Consider the following 18,857-nt stretch of genomic DNA (forward strand, 5'->3'; position numbering starts at 1 on the left):
GCTGTGGCCTCTCCCGTTGCGGAGCACAGGCTGCGGACGCGCAGGCTCAGCGGCCATGGCTCACGGGCCCAGCCGCTCCGCGGCATGTGGGATCTTCCCGGACCGGGGCACGAACCCGTGTCCCCCGCATAGGCATGCGGACTCTCAACCACTGTGCCACCAGGGAAGCCCCCCAGTTTCTTCTTGATTGATTCAGAATAGATAATGAACTTGGAAGGAACACTCAGTGAGTGTGGTGGACATTAGTTTAATCTTGAATAGTGGTTCCCAGCCTGGTTTACCACATGCTGATGGAGCCAGAGACATCACAGGTGTGCCAGGGGCAGCCCTTCAAGCTTGAGTTGCCAATCTTTACCTGCAGTTAGCCATTCTAACTTACCTGTTCCAGCATCTCTGTCCCTGTGTTCTTCTTCACTCCAAGTCTAGTCATTCATTCACTTACTCATTCAAATATTTATCAAGTGTCTACTAAGTGCCAGATACTGTTCTAGGTGCTGAGGATGCAGTAGCGGATAGTTAAACATTTATGCCTTGGTGGAGATTACCATCTATGGGAAGCAGAAAATAAGTAGAGTAAGTAACTAAAATATATGCTATGTTAAGTGCTAAGGAGAAAAATAAAGCAGAGAAGAGGTAAGTGCCAAGAAGAAAAATAAAGCAGAGAAGAGGGCTGTGGACATGGATGGGGTGAGGGCGAGAAGATGAGGGGTTGAAATTTTAGGTATGATGGCCAGAAATAGCTTGATTAAGAAGATGACTAGAGTAAAGGCCTTCTGTTAAGGGAGCTGGCCGTGTGGATAAATGCAGGAAGAGCTTTCCTGGCAGAGGGAGCAAGTTCAAAGGCCTTGAGGTGCAAGTATATCCAGTGTGTTTGACGAACAGTGAGGGAGGTTATGGTAGCTGGAGAGTATTAGATGAGGTCAGCATGATCAAGGAGGGGACAGGTCAAGTACAGCTTTTGCGAACCTCTGTTCAGAAAGAAAATCACATAAAAATGGTTACAATATCTTACGACATTGACTAGAACATATCAAAGTGCATCTCTCTTAGCAAGGGTAAGTATGATTTTGTGAACCTTTGTTTCGCAAAGCATGTTTTTGTGAACCTTTGTTTCAGTTAATCTTGTTTTCTTACTGTATCACAAGTGAGAAAAGTTTGGAAGCCATTGTTTTATGTATAATTAACCATTTCTGAAAAGAGTAACTTAACACAGTGCTGTTTTAAAGCTTTCTATGTATTTTTTAGTGACTGTTGGCATCAGTGGGAATACTAGGTTGGAGGGAAAAACAATACAAAAGGGAAGAAAGTGAAACTCTTTAAACCCCAAGAATTTGTTTGAATCCTTCTACATCTTCCACGCATGTACCAATGTATACAGATATGTATAAGTAGAAATAGAATCATAGTATTCCTTAATTGAATTATAGTGTCTATTAATTGATTTGGTTTAATAGTCATAGTATTTCTTGGGTGCTTATTATTCTGATGGCTTACATGTAATTTCTTTTTTAACCCTCCTAACAACCCATTTTAGAGATTAGAAAACTGAGGAGCAGAGAAAAAACTTTCACAAAGTCATAATGTTAAGAGGTACAGGTGGAGTTTGAACTCAGGCAGTCTGACCAGATAACCTTTGCCCATTACATTAGGATTGCCTCAATTTTTTTTCATGGCTATGGAGTATGGAATTAGGTCTGTTTTACAGCCACCTTCTTCCACATCTTAGATATAATTTGGAAGGAATGGGAATGTGATAGAGGGAAGTTAGAACTAGTACCTTTTTTCTGGAACCCAGGTAATTTTTTCATTTTTTGGATAGGTCATACGGGTACGTTGTGAAAAGCCTTCCTCCCATCTGCCCAGTTCGACCTCCTCCTAAAGTTAACTACTGTTGTTTGTGAATCCTTCCAGAGTTTTGTTTTGCACGTACAAGCAAAAATGAATGTAGTTCCTCCCACTCTTTTTTTTTTTTTCACCCATAAGGTAACAGCATACAATAACCGCTGAAATATGCCTTGCTTTTTTCATGTAACTGTATATCTCAGGAGTCTTTCCATATCCATACCTGGAATACTTCTTTATTCTTCATAGAATTCGTTGGACTGATTATAATTTATTTAAGCAGTCTCATATTTATAAACATTTGGTTTGTTAGTAATATTTTGCTATCTAGGTTTTTTCCCCCGCCTAAGTCAACTCTATTGAGATCTAATGTACGTACAATAAAATGTACAGATTTTATATGTGGAGTTCACTGAGCTTTGAAAAATGTCTCTTCTGTGTAATCACCATCACAGTCACTGTATAGAACATTTCTACATCTATGTTCCCATGCAACCACTGATTTGATTTCTAACACTGCATAACCGTATGTACTCTTATTTGTCTAACGTCTTTCGCTTAACATACCTATGGGATTCATCTATATTTTTTCTGTGTATCAGCAATTTATTCCTATTTAGTGCTTCTTACTTCATTGTAACCATACTAAAATTTAGCTATTTGCCTGTTGATTGACACTTGGGTTGTTTCCAATTTTGGGCTATTATGAATAAAGCTGCTTTGTATGTTCATGTACAAATCTTTGTGTGGACATATGTTTTCATTCCTCTTGGGTAAATAGTTAGGAGTGAGATTGCTGGGTCATATTTTTTTGTTTTTGTTTTTGTTTTACTTTTTAAGCAACTGCCAGACCTTTTCCCAGTCGCGCCAGCAATGCATTAGTTTTCCAGTTTCTCCACATCCTCATTGATACATGTTTTGTCAGTTATTTACTTTTAGCCACTCTAAAAAAACATACAGTTTCTGTCCTCCTTTCAGTAATACTTAGTAAATGAACTTAAGGAAAAGCCAAAAGGCTTCCCCTGCTCCCTACCACATATTCCGTGGACAATTGACCGACTAAAACCCTTCCCAAGGGGACATTACAAAGTTTCCTTTGTATCTGTAAAGTATTTCACTTGATTATTGCTGGACTGAGATAGAAATGAATCGATCACAGGCATTGTTTCATCAATGGAAAGTTTATGATCTTGGTTGCCATATAGTTTATTTGAAATATTTGTAGTGTTATATAATTGCTTATGCATTAAAAGCTGAGGCAAGATCCATTAGTCTTAAAACACAAAGGCTATCCAGTTCAGAAGAATCGTTTTTGCAAATTCATATGAGATTTAAAAGCAAAGCAGAACCTAGAAAAAATGGGAAAGGTGTACTGCCTTATATTAGGTTTACTTAATAAAAACAGGGAGAAACTTACGATTGTCCAATAGATTTGAATAGCACTGGTAACCAACCAATCTAGGTGACTGAGGATAACCTCCAGACTCCTTGGTCTTATTTGTTTTGTTTTGCTGTGATTCAGACAAAAGTTAACTTTTGGGCTTACGTTAATTATAGGTATGTAAACCTAGCTTTGTGTGTGTGTGTGGTAAAATATATATAACATAAAAATTTGCCATTTTAACCATGTTTAACTGTACTATTAGGTGGCATTAATCGCATTCACAGTTTGTGCAACCAACATCACTATCTATTTCTAAAACTTTTTCATTACCCCAAACAGAAACTCTGTAACCATTAGGCAATAACTACCCTCTCATCACTCTTCCCAAGTCCCGATACAACCTCTAATTTACTTTGTGTCTCTATGAATTTGCCTATTCTAGCTACCTGATACGAATCATACAATATTTGTCCTTTTGTACCTGGCTTCTTTTAATTAGCATGTTTAGGTTTTTAAATTTTTATTTTTATTATGGTAAAATATACATAACATAAAATTTACTATTTTAACCATTTTTAAGTGTACAGTTCAATGGCATTAAGTACATTCACACTGTTGTGTGTCTATCACCATCAGCTGTTTCCAGAAATTTTTCATCATCCCAAATTGATACTGTACCCATTAAACAATAACTTCCCATTGCCACCTCCTCCAAGCCACTGGTAATCACTGTTCTACCTTATGTCTCTGTGAATTTCACTCTTCTAGGTACCACATGTAGATGGAATCATACAGTATTTGTCGTTTTTGTATCTGACTTATTTCACTTTAAGGATAATGTCTTCAGGGTTCATCCATGTTGTAGCATGTATCAGAATTTCACTCCTTTTTAAGGCTGAATAGTATTCCATGATATGTGTATACCACGTTTTGTTTGTCTGTTCATCCATTCCTCAGTGGACACCTGGGTTGTCTCCACCTGTTGGCTATTGTGAACAATGCTACAGTGAACATTGGCATACAAGTGTCTGTTTGAGTCTTTGTTTTCAGTTCATTTGGATATATACCTAGCAGTGGAATTGCTGGGTCGTATGGTAATTATATTATAATTAGCTTTTTGAGGACACTCCAAACTGTTTTCCACAGCAGCTGTACCATTTTACATTCCCACCAGCAATGAATGAGGGTTCTAACTTCTCCATGGAACACTTGTAATTTTTCTTTTTTTTCAGTCATAGCCATCCTAGCAGGTGTAAAGTGGTATCTTTTTGTGGTTCAATTTGCATTTCCCTAATGACTAATGATGTTAAGCATCCTTTCATGTGCTTATTCGTTCTCTGTATCTTCTTGGGAGAAATGACTATTCAAGTTTTTTGCCCATTTTTAAATTGGATTGTTTGTCTTTTTGTTGTTAAGTTAGATTTCTTTATATATTATGGATATTAATCCTTGATTAGATATGTGGCTTGCAAATATTTTCTCCCATTCAGTAGGTTGTCTTTTCACTTTCTTGATAATGTCCTCTGACATTTTGATGGAGTAAGTCCTTCCATATCAGCAGTTACTTTAAATGTAAATGGATTAAACTCTCCAGTCAAAAGACAGAGATTGGCAGAATGGATAAAAATACATGGTCTAACTATATGCCATCTGTAGGAGACTCACTTTAGATTCAGAGACACTAATAGGTTGAAAGTGAAAGAACGGAATCATATTCCATACAAATAGTAACAAAATAAGAGTAGAGGTGACTATACTAATATTAGATGAAAGACATATTAAATCAAAAAAAAGCTTTTAATGGGCATAGAGTTGTTTTGTTTTGGCCATGCCCCGTGGTTTGTGGGATCTTAGTTCCCCGACCAGGGATCGAACCCACGCCCCCTGCATTGGGAGCACAGAGGCTTTTAAAAAAATTAATTAATTAATTAATTTTTTTTGGCTGTGTTGGGTCTCCGTTGCTGTGCGCGGGCTTTTTCTAGTTGTGGCAGGCAGGGGCTACTCTTCGTTGCAGTGCGTGGGCTTTTTATTGCAGTGGCTTCTCTTGTTGCAGAACATGGGCTCTAGCCATGTGGGCTTTAGTAGTTGCAGCATGCAGGCTCAGTAGTTGTGGTGCACGGGCCTAGTTGCTCTGCGGCACGTGGGATCTTCCCAGACCAAGGATTGAACCCGTGTCCCCCACACTGGCAGGCAGATTCTTAATCACTGCGCCACAGGGAAGTCCTGGGAGCAAGGAGTCTTAGTCACTGGACTGCCAGGAAGTCCCCATAGAGTTTTAGTTTTACAAGACAAAAAGTTCTGAAATAGATAGTGCTGGTGGTTGCACTGTTTTACATTCCCAGGGTTATAATTTCTTACATCCAAATCAACACTTGTTATTTTCTGGTTTGTTTGTTTTTTTTTGCGGTGCGCACGCCTCTCACTGCTGTGGCCTCTCCCGTTGCGGCGCACAGGCTGGCATTAATCGCATTCACAGTTTGTGCAACCAACATCACTATCTATTTCTAAAACTTTTTCATTACCCCAAACAGAAACTCTGTAACCATTAGGCAATAACTACCCTCTCATCACTCTTCCCAAGTCCCGATACAACCTCTAATTTACTTTGTGTCTCTATGAATTTGCCTATTCTAGCTACCTGATACGAATCATACAATATTTGTCCTTTTGTACCTGGCTTCTTTTAATTAGCATGTTTAGGTTTTTAAATTTTTATTTTTATTATGGTAAAATATACATAACATAAAATTTACTATTTTAACCATTTTTAAGTGTACAGTTCAATGGCATTAAGTACATTCACACTGTTGTGTGTCTATCACCATCAGCTGTTTCCAGAAATTTTTCATCATCCCAAATTGATACTGTACCCATTAAACAATAACTTCCCATTGCCACCTCCTCCAAGCCACTGGTAATCACTGTTCTACCTTATGTCTCTGTGAATTTCACTCTTCTAGGTACCACATGTAGATGGAATCATACAGTATTTGTCGTTTTTGTATCTGACTTATTTCACTTTAAGGATAATGTCTTCAGGGTTCATCCATGTTGTAGCATGTATCAGAATTTCACTCCTTTTTAAGGCTGAATAGTATTCCATGATATGTGTATACCACGTTTTGTTTGTCTGTTCATCCATTCCTCAGTGGACACCTGGGTTGTCTCCACCTGTTGGCTATTGTGAACAATGCTACAGTGAACATTGGCATACAAGTGTCTGTTTGAGTCTTTGTTTTCAGTTCATTTGGATATATACCTAGCAGTGGAATTGCTGGGTCGTATGGTAATTATATTATAATTAGCTTTTTGAGGACACTCCAAACTGTTTTCCACAGCAGCTGTACCATTTTACATTCCCACCAGCAATGAATGAGGGTTCTAACTTCTCCATGGAACACTTGTAATTTTTCTTTTTTTTCAGTCATAGCCATCCTAGCAGGTGTAAAGTGGTATCTTTTTGTGGTTCAATTTGCATTTCCCTAATGACTAATGATGTTAAGCATCCTTTCATGTGCTTATTCGTTCTCTGTATCTTCTTGGGAGAAATGACTATTCAAGTTTTTTGCCCATTTTTAAATTGGATTGTTTGTCTTTTTGTTGTTAAGTTAGATTTCTTTATATATTATGGATATTAATCCTTGATTAGATATGTGGCTTGCAAATATTTTCTCCCATTCAGTAGGTTGTCTTTTCACTTTCTTGATAATGTCCTCTGACATTTTGATGGAGTAAGTCCTTCCATATCAGCAGTTACTTTAAATGTAAATGGATTAAACTCTCCAGTCAAAAGACAGAGATTGGCAGAATGGATAAAAATACATGGTCTAACTATATGCCATCTGTAGGAGACTCACTTTAGATTCAGAGACACTAATAGGTTGAAAGTGAAAGAACGGAATCATATTCCATACAAATAGTAACAAAATAAGAGTAGAGGTGACTATACTAATATTAGATGAAAGACATATTAAATCAAAAAAAAGCTTTTAATGGGCATAGAGTTGTTTTGTTTTGGCCATGCCCCGTGGTTTGTGGGATCTTAGTTCCCCGACCAGGGATCGAACCCACGCCCCCTGCATTGGGAGCACAGAGGCTTTTAAAAAAATTAATTAATTAATTAATTTTTTTTGGCTGTGTTGGGTCTCCGTTGCTGTGCGCGGGCTTTTTCTAGTTGTGGCAGGCAGGGGCTACTCTTCGTTGCAGTGCGTGGGCTTTTTATTGCAGTGGCTTCTCTTGTTGCAGAACATGGGCTCTAGCCATGTGGGCTTTAGTAGTTGCAGCATGCAGGCTCAGTAGTTGTGGTGCACGGGCCTAGTTGCTCTGCGGCACGTGGGATCTTCCCAGACCAAGGATTGAACCCGTGTCCCCCACACTGGCAGGCAGATTCTTAATCACTGCGCCACAGGGAAGTCCTGGGAGCAAGGAGTCTTAGTCACTGGACTGCCAGGAAGTCCCCATAGAGTTTTAGTTTTACAAGACAAAAAGTTCTGAAATAGATAGTGCTGGTGGTTGCACTGTTTTACATTCCCAGGGTTATAATTTCTTACATCCAAATCAACACTTGTTATTTTCTGGTTTGTTTGTTTTTTTTTGCGGTGCGCACGCCTCTCACTGCTGTGGCCTCTCCCGTTGCGGGGCACAGGCTCCGGACGCGCAGGCTCACCGGCCATGGCTCACGGGCCCAGCTGCACCGCGGCATGTGGGATCTTCCCGGACCGGGGCACGAACCCACGTCCCCTGCATCGGCAGGCGGACTCTCAACCACTGCGCCACCAGGGAAGCCCTATTTTCTGTTTTTTTGATGATAGACATCCTAATGGGTGGGAGGTGGTATTTCATTGTGGTTTTGATTTGTGTTTCCCCAGTGACTACTGATGTTGAGCATCTCTTCATATGCTTGTTGGTCACTTGTGTGTCATCTTCAGAGAAATGTCTATTCAACTCTTCTGCCCATTGTATAATCAGGTTATTTGATTTGTTGTTGAATTTTAGGAGTTCTTTATATACTCTGGATATTAACCCCTTATGATTTACATATCTTTTGTTCTGTTGGTTGTCTTTTCACTCTGTTGATTGTGTCCTTTGATGTATAAAACTTGTTAAGTTTGATGTAATCCCATTTGTCAACTTTTGCTTTTGTTGCCTTTGCTTTTGATGTCATATCCAAGAAAGTATCACTAAGTCCAATGTCATAAAAGCTTTTCCCCTAATTTTATAGTTTTGGGTCTTACGTTTAGATCTTTAATCCATTAAGAGTTCATTTTTGTATACAATGTAAGGTAAGGGTCCATCTTCACTCTCTTGCATGTGAATAGTCAGTTTTCCCAGTACTATTTGTTGAAGAGACTGTCCTTTCCCTGTTGAGTGGTCCTGGCACCCTTGTCAAAGATCATTTGACTATACATAGAGTATACGCAAAGGTAGTTGTGTCTGTGGTATTTTGGAACTTATTTTCCCGCTATTTATATATTCCTAAGATTTAGCCATATGGTGTCACTCTAGTAAGTGACCACATTTGGATAACCACCATCTAGGACATTATGACATCCTGGAACCTCTCCTTGTAGACCCTCCCAATCACTGCCTCCTTCCTCATTCCCAGAGGTACTGGCTCTCTTGACTTTAACACTATAGATTCATTTTGCCCTTTTCTTTTCTTTCTTTCTTTTTTTTTTTTTCTGCAGCACCGTGTGGCATGTGGGATCTTAGTTCCAACCAGGGATCGAACCTGTGCCCGCTGCATTGGGAGCTCAGAGTCTTAACCACTGGACCGCCAGGGAAATCCCTCGTTTTGCCTATTTTTGAGCTTTTTACAAATGAGTGTCACAGTATATATTGTTCTGTGTCTGGCATCTTTGGTTCAATATATTACATTATTTTGTGCATATTGCAGTGCCTCATTCTTTTTCCTAGCTGATTAGGATTCTTTTGTATGATTATACCTCAGTTTATTCATATTCTCCTTATGGATATTGGGTTGTTTCAGGTTTAGGGTCATAATGAATAATGATGCTATGATCATTTGTGTGTGTGTATAAGTTCATATATCTATACACATTTCTCTAGTATATACTTAGGGAATTGATTTTTTTTAGAATGAAATTTTTATTGAGGTAACGAGATTCATATGCAGTTATAAAAGAAATAATAGAGAGATCCTTTGTACTTTTTACCCATTTCCCCGTACTGGTAAAATTTTGCACAACTGTAGTTGTGCAAAACAACTCAGGATATTGATATTCATACAATCCACAGATATTATTCTAATTTCTACAGTTTTACTTCCATGAAACTGACCTTAAAGAGAAAACAAGATGGTTTAATTTGTTGAGTCAAGGATCATTCATTCTTGATTACAGTACTCAACATGCAAATTACATTTAACTGTTGGTATAGAATGGCACACTGCCACTTCCCTAGGACATGTAATTCAGACAGAATTATCCCTGGGCAACCATTACCTTTATATGTGCCAGCAATTGCCCTATCTTCCTTCTTATAACAATATGGAAACTCTCATATCCAGCATAACTGGATCTTTAGTTCAACTGAGTGGTTACATACAGTACAGAACCATTGATTTCCCCCCCCCCCAGTGGATTTGATATATTCTGAGATCCAAATCAAGAATTTCCCATATTTAACCTATCTTTGGTCATCCTGAAGGCACTTGAGAATCCAGCAGTATATCAGGGTCATCAGCTTTCCCTGGACAGTATTAAGAGGTATAGAAGGTTTGCTAAGTCTGTCCTGGTCCTGACTATTCACTTTGAAAAAGAGTTTATTTGAATAAAGTTTTGACACATTTGCTCTTTATGTCATTCTGTAGGCTCAAAATGAACAATACAGAGAGACTTGTTTTGCTCATACATAGTTTCTAAATTTTCAGTAATGAAAATTATTAGTTTTTTAAAGGAAGTTATAAAAATACTAGCACATAAATTAAATATAAAAATACAGGGTATTCGGATCCCAAGAAAATGGGAGTTTACTGTGGTCTAGAAGTCAGGCTGATTGCACATGATAATTAGTTATAATTGGCAATGTTTCTTCCAAAGATTGAATTTTTGCTAAGTTTTTATATATTATCACTAGCTTGAGTTTCCCCCCTTCTCTGCCTTTCATTTCTACAGGCACCAGAAGGAAATTTAAAAACATTTAAAAAATAGCTCTTTGCTTATAAGTCACCCAGCACACAGGCCTCGTTTCTTCTAGTTTCAAACATAAAAAGGAACCTGGGTCAGACAAGAATGATCCTTGTTGCATGCCCACCAGTTCATGCATTTTCCTTTTTATTCTGTGAGTCTCCAGTGCAAACAGAAGTTAAAAGGTTAAGGACTACTCCAAGTTCCCAACAGCTAATCCCTGGTTGGCCTTCAAAAAGAGGTCTGTAATTCATTTTTGAATATGCCTTCCAAGGGGAGGCGTTTGGCCATGTGCTCCTCTTTGACATCACCTGGTGCCGTCTGGTGATCTGTTAGCTCCAAAACTTTTCACTTTGTCTTGAAAGCTTTCTTGGTATCTGTGGTGGGCATGGCCATGGCTGCTCCAGTCATCTGTGTGTCCATCATTCCTGATTGGTCATTGGCATGATCTTGGCCCACATTTGGAGAGTGAATGCTCTGAGGCCCAAATACGCAGCAGAAGTACCAGGATGCAGCTATTAATAATGGGTAGTTGGATTCCTTTCTGTGGTGTAAGCTTACATAGGGTCATTGGAAATAGCACTTTGTGGTAAAGCCTAAGAATGTCGTGTTGATGCATCCACCAGTAAGAATCACAGCGAGGACATCTGTGACATTCTCTTTCATCACGTCTGTGAGCATCGTGGGATCAGTTGTAGGAGAAGGTGGTATTATTTTCCCTTTTTTTTTTGAAAACTGAATCCTCTGGGTTGTTGAAGTAATATTTTTATGTCAAGGACTGTTTGGGAATATAATTTCCATTTTCCCTGAGGACTGTGCTTTGAATTAGGACTTAACTAATTTCAGATATTTGCTCCTGGGTGAGCTTCTTGTCACTCTGAAGTAGGATGGACACCTAGCGGTGGATCACACCCCCAGGTGATGATAAAGATGGGCTGGACCACCCAGAGGCTCATGTTGGAGTTGAGCAGCGGCTCACTGAGAGCCAGTCCGACCAGGGTCACGGGGGCTTCTCCTCCCTGGGGCACTGGGGCTCCTCTTGGGATTCTCCTCAGGGACTTTTCCCGACCTGCAGCCTGGGCATTATCTTGGCTCAGGGCTGGCCTGGGCTCTGCTGTGGCCTCAGGCCTAGTGCATTGCCTCTGGCTGGGCTGCTATTTGATTTTAAATAATGTCTGAAGTTTATAGAGTTCTAAAACAGTAACGAAGTGTTCCCTGAAATATTTTTGCTTGCTCTAAACCATCTATATTAAGACCACATTTTGGAGTGAGAGTTATTTTACTAAACTCTTTTTTTTTTTGACCACTCTGACCATCCTTGCCTCTGTGAAAAATAAAAAGCAGGCTATAAAACAGTATATACAATATGAATTCAATTTTATGAAGACACAAAACCTTTCATCACTGCCTAGTACATTAAATTGTAAGTACTCAATAAAAATTGAAGCATAATAATTGAAATGGTTGAATGGACAGGAAAAATAGTTTTATGCACCAAAATGTTAACTAACTATACTTATTTCTGTTATAAAGCTATAGTTGATTCCTTATTCTTTTTTTTTCCCCATACAGTAGGAAAAAAAAGTATAAAAGGGTTGCTTATTTATTTATTTATGATGAGAGATTGGTGAAAATGAAAATACTTTGTAGTTGTAGAAAGAGCTGTGTAGGGAGTCATAAACTCAACCATTCTCTGGAATATCTCAAACCCCTAAGACATTTTTTTATCCTTTTACTCTGAAAGGCAGCATAATATTTAGGATGTGTCATAAGGAAAACATATCTTCCATAGTTTAGATACATAGAGCAAGTTGGGGTGCAATTCCAAAAATAATAGCTTACCAGGGCTGAGAGGGTTCAGATGTAACAACAACAGATGAGTGGCAGCTGTCTAACTCTTGCTTCGAAACAGCATGCTTAATGCTGGGGTGGCAGACCCATCACTGGGTGGAGACCTTTTAGGAGACAAAAATAGAAGTTTCCTTATCCTCACGGAGCTCAGAGGCAAGTGACTGACTGGGAGGTTACACTTAGAGTTTTTGTGCTTCTGTTGAATTCATCTTTAAAATAGGGATGATGGGGGCTTCCCTGGTGGCGCAGTGGTTGAGAATCTGCCTGCCATTGCAGGGGACACGGGTTCGAGCCCTGGTCTGGGAAGATCCCACATGCCGCGGAGCAGCTAGGCCCGTGAGCCACAACTACTGAGCCTGCACATCTGGAGCCTGTGCTCCACAGCAAGAGAGGCCGAGATAGTGAGAGGCCCGCGCACCGCGATGAAGAGTGGCCCCCACTTGCCGCAACTAGAGAAAGCCCTCGCACAGAAATGAAGACCCAATACAGCCCAAAATAAATACAAAGACCCAACACAGCCAAAAATAAATAAATAAACAAACGTGGGGTTTAAAAAAAAAAATAAGGATGATAATATTATTCCAGCTTAAAAGGTTGTTATAAAAAGTAACTACTTAAAAGCATTACTTGATATTCCAAAAATATAAATCTAGATATGTCTAATAGTGTAAATTCTAAATTTGCTAGTTGTAAGTAAATGTTTATTGAGTGTTTAAGTCAGGGACTGTGCTAAATGCAATTAAAAAAAAATTATTTTCTGAGTAGGTAATACTGTACTTGGGAAACCAATTTCGGAAGGGTGTACAGTGAAAAGTCTTCCTTGCACCTGTCTCCCAGCCACCAGGTTCCCTTAAATGTTTCTGGAGAGATTTTATGCATATGCATGCATATGTGTATCTGCTTTTTAAAATGATAGATGATAGCACATTATACTAACTATACCTTTCTCTTGTTGAGTACAGAGTATTTCCTATTCTTATCTCATATAATACTCACAATAGTAGTTAAGATAGGTACTCATATTGTCTCCATTTTATAAATAAGGAAACAAAGACATCTCAATCGCTTAATAACTTATCCAAGGTATACGTATAGCAGGTAAGTTATAGATAGACTCTACTTTCTAGGTATAGAGGCAGTTATTTTGGTATTATTTATTTATTTAGCTTTAAAGTTTGAAACCATTTCAAACTTACAGAAAAGTTGCAGGAATAGAATAATAGTCTTTCTTTGGCTTTCCTAACCTTGATATTTTTGGAGATCACGGCTGGTCGTTTTGTAGAATATCTCTCAATTTGCGATTGTCCTAGGTTTCCTCACAGTTAAACCCACATTATGCATTTTTGGCCAAAAGACACAGGAGTTACATTGGGTTCTCCCCATTGCATCCTGTCATGGGGTATGCAGTGCTGATTCGTCCCATTGCTGCCATTAAAGGGAGAAAAGGGAAAAGAGGAGAGGGGAGGGGGAAGTAGCTTACATTAGTTAGCTTTTCAGATAGCCCTCTCTTCAGTAAATATCTTTTCCTTGTAGCATCCTGGTGGAGAAGAAGTTCTGCTGGAACAAGCTGGTGGAGATGCAACTGAAAGTTTTGAAGATGTAGGCCACTCCTCTGATGCCAGAGAAATGCTCAAACAGTACTATATTGGTGATGTGCATCCGGTAAGAATTAGCTGAGCTCTAGGAGTGCTTGTAGAGAGAGGAAGCTATCCAGCAGCCACAGATCATGATGAGGGAATGAGTTACTAAAATGGAAATTCGTTCAACCCAGCCATCAGGCTAAATTTTCTCCAAAATCATCTAGCTTTACTGTGCTAAGATAGAGCTTCTTGTCTGTAAATCAACACATATAGTGTCTATGAAAGGAACTGATTTTGGAGGTGGGGTTATTTTTGATTGTTTGATTTTATTTTGTAATGCAGTTAATATCTCTACCTAAAATAGTAGTTTGGTCTTGCAAATTCATTGCTAAAAGTGGTAACTATGGACTTTTAAAACCATACCATTCTAACAAGGGACCCTGATATGCTCAGAGTCAGGGATGCGGGGGTGGGGGAGTGGGCAGTACCCTTCTGTAGACCCCGGCATCTCCCAGGGAATTACTACTACCAGAATGTAGTCTCATGTTCCAAAGTTAGAAATAAGCAGGTAATGAGAGTTCATTTAGATGTGTCTTAAAATACTATTTGTTTTCCTCTTTAAACAGAATGACCTTAAACCCGGAAGTGATGGCAAGGTAAGAAGTCCTCTATTTCTCTTGTGTCTTTCAAGTGTTTATATTTCTATTTACTCAAATAAAATTGCTTTTTTTAAAAAAAATGTATTGTAACAAGAGAAGTGTTTACTTTTCCCCCACACAAAAATCCTGTTTTTCAGGAATTTGGACTCAGTACCATCTCAGGAAAAAAGAATAACTGAGTCTTGAACAGTAGGGACATTTTATTCATGCTTCTGTTCGCTTTTTTAAAAAATTGAAGCTCTAAAGCCATGCCCCATATTGCTTTGAAAGAAATTAGTTTATAGGTTCAGTTGTAGAAAAGTATTTCTTATTCTTACATTTAATAGTATAGATGATAATAATTGCTTCTGTGTTGGAAAAAGAATTGGAAGGTCGATTTACTCTTGCAAGTCTTAGAATGTGTTGTAGACTGGAACAATTGAGTAATTGACTGGAACAGGCCTTTCTGTCCCTATTCCCCTATGGTGTAGGCTCAAATAGGTCTACACACCCTTCCCATTCACACAGTGATACCGCAAAAACAAAAGATTAAATATTTGAAAACCTTAATGTGTACTGCATAATGTAGCAGGAAGAAAATATGAAAGCCTTTTTGCTTCCCACAAGCTGGATGGTTCATCTCCCTTATTCCCCTACTTTTTTCTCTCACTATTTTCCTTGACTCTTCCACTACCCTCTAATTTAAAGGGACAGCAGTTAGTTGTCACCCAGAACATCATGTAGGCAATGCTCCCTCCTCTTCCTCCTTCTAGCTTCTTGCTTCCCTTTCCTCATTGAGCTGCTATTACTGAACTCGTGTGACACAGCAATTAAAGTTGGCCTAAACACAAGAATTCTTTCAATTCAAGAGATTGCTTGATGGTATCTGCCACCTGTTGCTCTGCCATCCAGAGTGCTTGTGTAAATTAACGCTTCCGTCTTGCTGCACTCTGCTACTCTGAACTGTTGAATTGTTTATGAAGGGGGCATGAAATAGTTCTTTAAATGCTTTGTGAGCACTGTTGGTTTGTTTGTCCTCCCCTCCTAACGCATGTACTATGCATTCTTGAATCTTCACTTGTGTAATTAAGGTAAAATTTGAACTAAGCATGGCTTGTTTGGTATATTGAACATGTCCAGAAACCATTGCTCTCAGAGGTCAACATTTGATTCAAGGCATGTTCCCATTTGTACAAGAGATGCAGCTTGTATCCAGGAGGCATAACCCACTTCTGCACAGCACTGTGAGAACACCCATTATATTTAAGACGAATAAAATTGTGGGGGAGTTATAATGTCTGGAAGTCTACAAATTGCTTCTTGTTGCCATTTTTCTTCCTTGGTAGTATAGTATGTAGTTAGGACCATTCTTAGGAATGGAGAGCAGTGTTTTTCAAATTCTATTCCTTGTACCACCTGTATGGTAATCTCTTGGCGTGTTTTCTGAAATGTATATTTCCTGGGCTGCCATTACTACTACTGATTCATGATCTCTGGAGGTGGGAATTTGCACTTAAAGTAACCCAGATAGCCAAGCACCAGACTGTGCTGAATGACATGCCCATCTTTTCATTTGAAAACTTAGGGAACTTTAGTTCTCTTCTGTGGAAAGCACTGTCTGCCTTCTATATATAGGCCAAAGAATTAACTAGAGATGTCTCAGATAAATTAAAACTGTTGAGCCTTGGACTTTTTGTAAGAAATAAAGAAAAAGAAACTCTTTTAGCTGGTGAGATTTGGTGAAATTCTGTAAAAATTTAGAAGTCTCCAAATGTAGTTTGGCCCCAGCCTGGCTTAAAGAGTGATTAAAGGCAGTGTTTTCAAGGCTGTTTTTATCATGTCTGCTATACCCAAAGGATAGTCTCCATTAAATAGAGAGTCTGATTATTGAGCGTTTCCAGTCACACTGCTGTACTTCAGGCAGATCCACGACCACCTACATAGGTTGTCATAGAGCTATAGTCCAGCCTGATTTTAGTTCCAGGAAGAAATTCTTGATCCTTCACATTTATTTCTTACATGGGTTTTAAAGAGACACTTCTGTGTCTAGGCTGCAGGTGTCTCTTTTCTTCATTTTTTTTACATTCACCATGAAGAAGTAAATGTAAAGTTCATTTCATTAATACTTTCCTTTCTTTTGGTTAAGGTCTCAGAACTTCTGTGAGGAAGTGATTTTTTTTTAATGCCTAATTAAGAGGTGTCTTCTGCCTTATGTGACAGAGTTTTCATTTTCATTCTTCCTTTATTTTTGTGCTTCTCTCCTCCCTCCACAGCTCCAAGCTCCGTGTCTCTTCCCTGCCTGAAACTACCTCCCTACCCCCTCAAAAAAACTTTTTTTAAAAAAAGCACCCAAAACGTGCTATTCTAGAGTGTAAATCAGAAACTTTTTCCCAGTATTTTGGAAACTACCTTTCATACTGCTTTTGCTATGACATGAGTAAATAAATAATTGATGGTCACCATTGTTTCCTTGTTAGACTGATAATGCCTGAGGTTCAAGACCCTGAAATGTTTGTTACAATACTAAAACTTAAAAGCTTAAAAACTACAGATCTGGCAACAGATGTTTTTCTTACCTGCTTCGGTCAAAGAAAATGAACTAGAATTTAAAACCTTTTTTGTCTCTAAATCTCTTCCTGGCTGGATTAGTCCCCATGCTGGGAGCCATCAGTCTTCCATTCATACTTAAGTTAACACTTTTCTGGTCTGCTTTGAGTTATGGAAACTCACCTTAGAACAGTGTTTTCTGTGCCAGTTTGCCTGCCTGCCTACTGTGCTAAAGTAACTTAGACACATTTGTGGTCCATGAGGTCTCTCTTTGGATTATGGGTTTACTTCTTGGTTAACATTTTTATCACTCAGTCTACCTTCAGTTCAGGAGATAAGGAACGTACAAATGCTAACCTGACTAAAAAAAGTGGCACCATTTCATTCATTTATTCAACAGATATTGAATATCTGTTGAATAAATGAATGAAATGGTGCCAGTCATATCTGTTGAATCACCAACAGGTATCTATCTAGGTGACAGTTCAGCTGCTTCACTAGTCAAATCTCATTACAGTGCATAGACCCAATAACCTGACCATTTTTCCATTTAACTTTTTTGAATGGGTAGTTTGTGGTGTACCTGGTTAAAAATTCAAATAGTACAGAAAAGTGTACTATAAAAATGACTGCCATCGCCAACTCTGTCTCCCAGTTCCCCTCCTCCTGAGGTAACCAGCTACCGTTTTCTTGTTTACTCTTCCGAAGAGATTCTGTGCATACGTAAATATAAATAGGTGGATGGATGGATAGATAGACGGATTGATCAGTAGACAGACCAACCATCCCTTCCTTTAAAAATCTCATAGGTGCTGTTCTGCCCCTTGCTTCTTTCTACTAAAAAATTTTATCTTAGCGATTGTTCCTTATCAATTTATAAAGATCTCTCTCATTCTCTTTAATACTTAGTATTCCACAGACAAAAGCTTTGGTGAGATGACATTTGCTATAACAGGATTTGATCTGTTTCTTTTTTTTAAGGAGGTAAGATTGTCTCTATAAAGGCTTAACATGGTTTTTTTTTGTTTGTTTTTTTGTTTGTTTTTTTTTTGGTTGCGTTGGGTCTTCGTTGCTGCACACGGGCTTTCTGTAGTTGTGGCGAGCAGGGGCTTCTCTTCATTGCGGTGGCTTCTTGTTGAGGAGCACGGGCTGTAGGCACGCAGGCTTCAGTAGTTGTGGCACACAGGCTCAGTAGTTGTGGCTCAGGGGCTCTAGAGCGCAGGCTCAGTAGTTGTGGCACACGGGCTTAGTTGCTATGCGGCATGTGGGATCTTCCCTGACCAGGGGTCGAACCCACGTCCCCTGCATTGGCAGGCGGATTCTTAACCACTGCGCCACCAGGGAAGTCCCTTAACATGTTTCTTAAACTTCATTTTTTAACTTAAAAAATTTAACTTTTGAAATTTAGTGAACTCCATCTATGTTAGAATCAATTTATAACTTGCATTTAAAGGCAGATACATTTTTTTCTCCCAGATGCTACAGACTTTTATTATACAGTTTTCTATTACATGTACATAAAGTATTATACATACATAACATTCAGTTTACCTTCTCTTTTATGGGAGGGAAACTAAATAGAATGCATGCTTTATAGTTATGTAATGTAGTTAGTTGGTTGCATCATACTAAAAATTTCCTTTTAAGAATTGTTAAATATTCCTATCATATCTACAACCTAATTTATTAACGTTTAAAATGGGTATGCAGATGCCCTTTAGATGAGTAGTGCTTGCTATTTACCAAAGAATTTTGTATGGTGGTTTCATTGTTGCCTGTTTTTTTTTCCCCTGACATTTGTATTTTGTAACGTAATCTTTTGAAATAAAGCATAGAATGTAATGGCAAGATCACTCTTGAAAGACAA

At 38.7% G+C, this 18,857-nt stretch overlaps 1 protein-coding gene and 1 pseudogene across 2 annotated transcripts in view; one reads left to right on the forward strand and one right to left on the reverse strand.

Annotated features, from left to right (window-relative positions):
• Nucleotides 1-18,857, forward strand: part of CYB5B (cytochrome b5 type B) — a 30,445-nt gene that overhangs the window by 2,405 nt on the left and 9,183 nt on the right. The window contains exons 2-4 of one of the 2 annotated variants that reach the window (XM_055079018.1): nucleotides 13,759-13,887; nucleotides 14,432-14,461; nucleotides 17,900-18,007. In XM_055079018.1, coding sequence (XP_054934993.1) covers nucleotides 13,759-13,887; nucleotides 14,432-14,461; nucleotides 17,900-17,992 — 252 coding nt within the window. In that variant the 3' untranslated portion in view covers nucleotides 17,993-18,007. Of the gene's footprint in view, nucleotides 1-13,758; nucleotides 13,888-14,431; nucleotides 14,462-17,899; nucleotides 18,008-18,857 lie in introns of those variants that run through there. The other variant, XM_007129024.4, reaches the window with a different exon arrangement.
• Nucleotides 10,587-13,566, reverse strand: LOC112065214 (ER membrane protein complex subunit 3-like; annotated as a pseudogene).

This window comes from Physeter macrocephalus, chromosome 17, assembly GCF_002837175.3.
Source record: "Physeter macrocephalus isolate SW-GA chromosome 17, ASM283717v5, whole genome shotgun sequence".
NCBI classification, from domain to species: Eukaryota; Metazoa; Chordata; class Mammalia; order Artiodactyla; family Physeteridae; genus Physeter; species Physeter macrocephalus.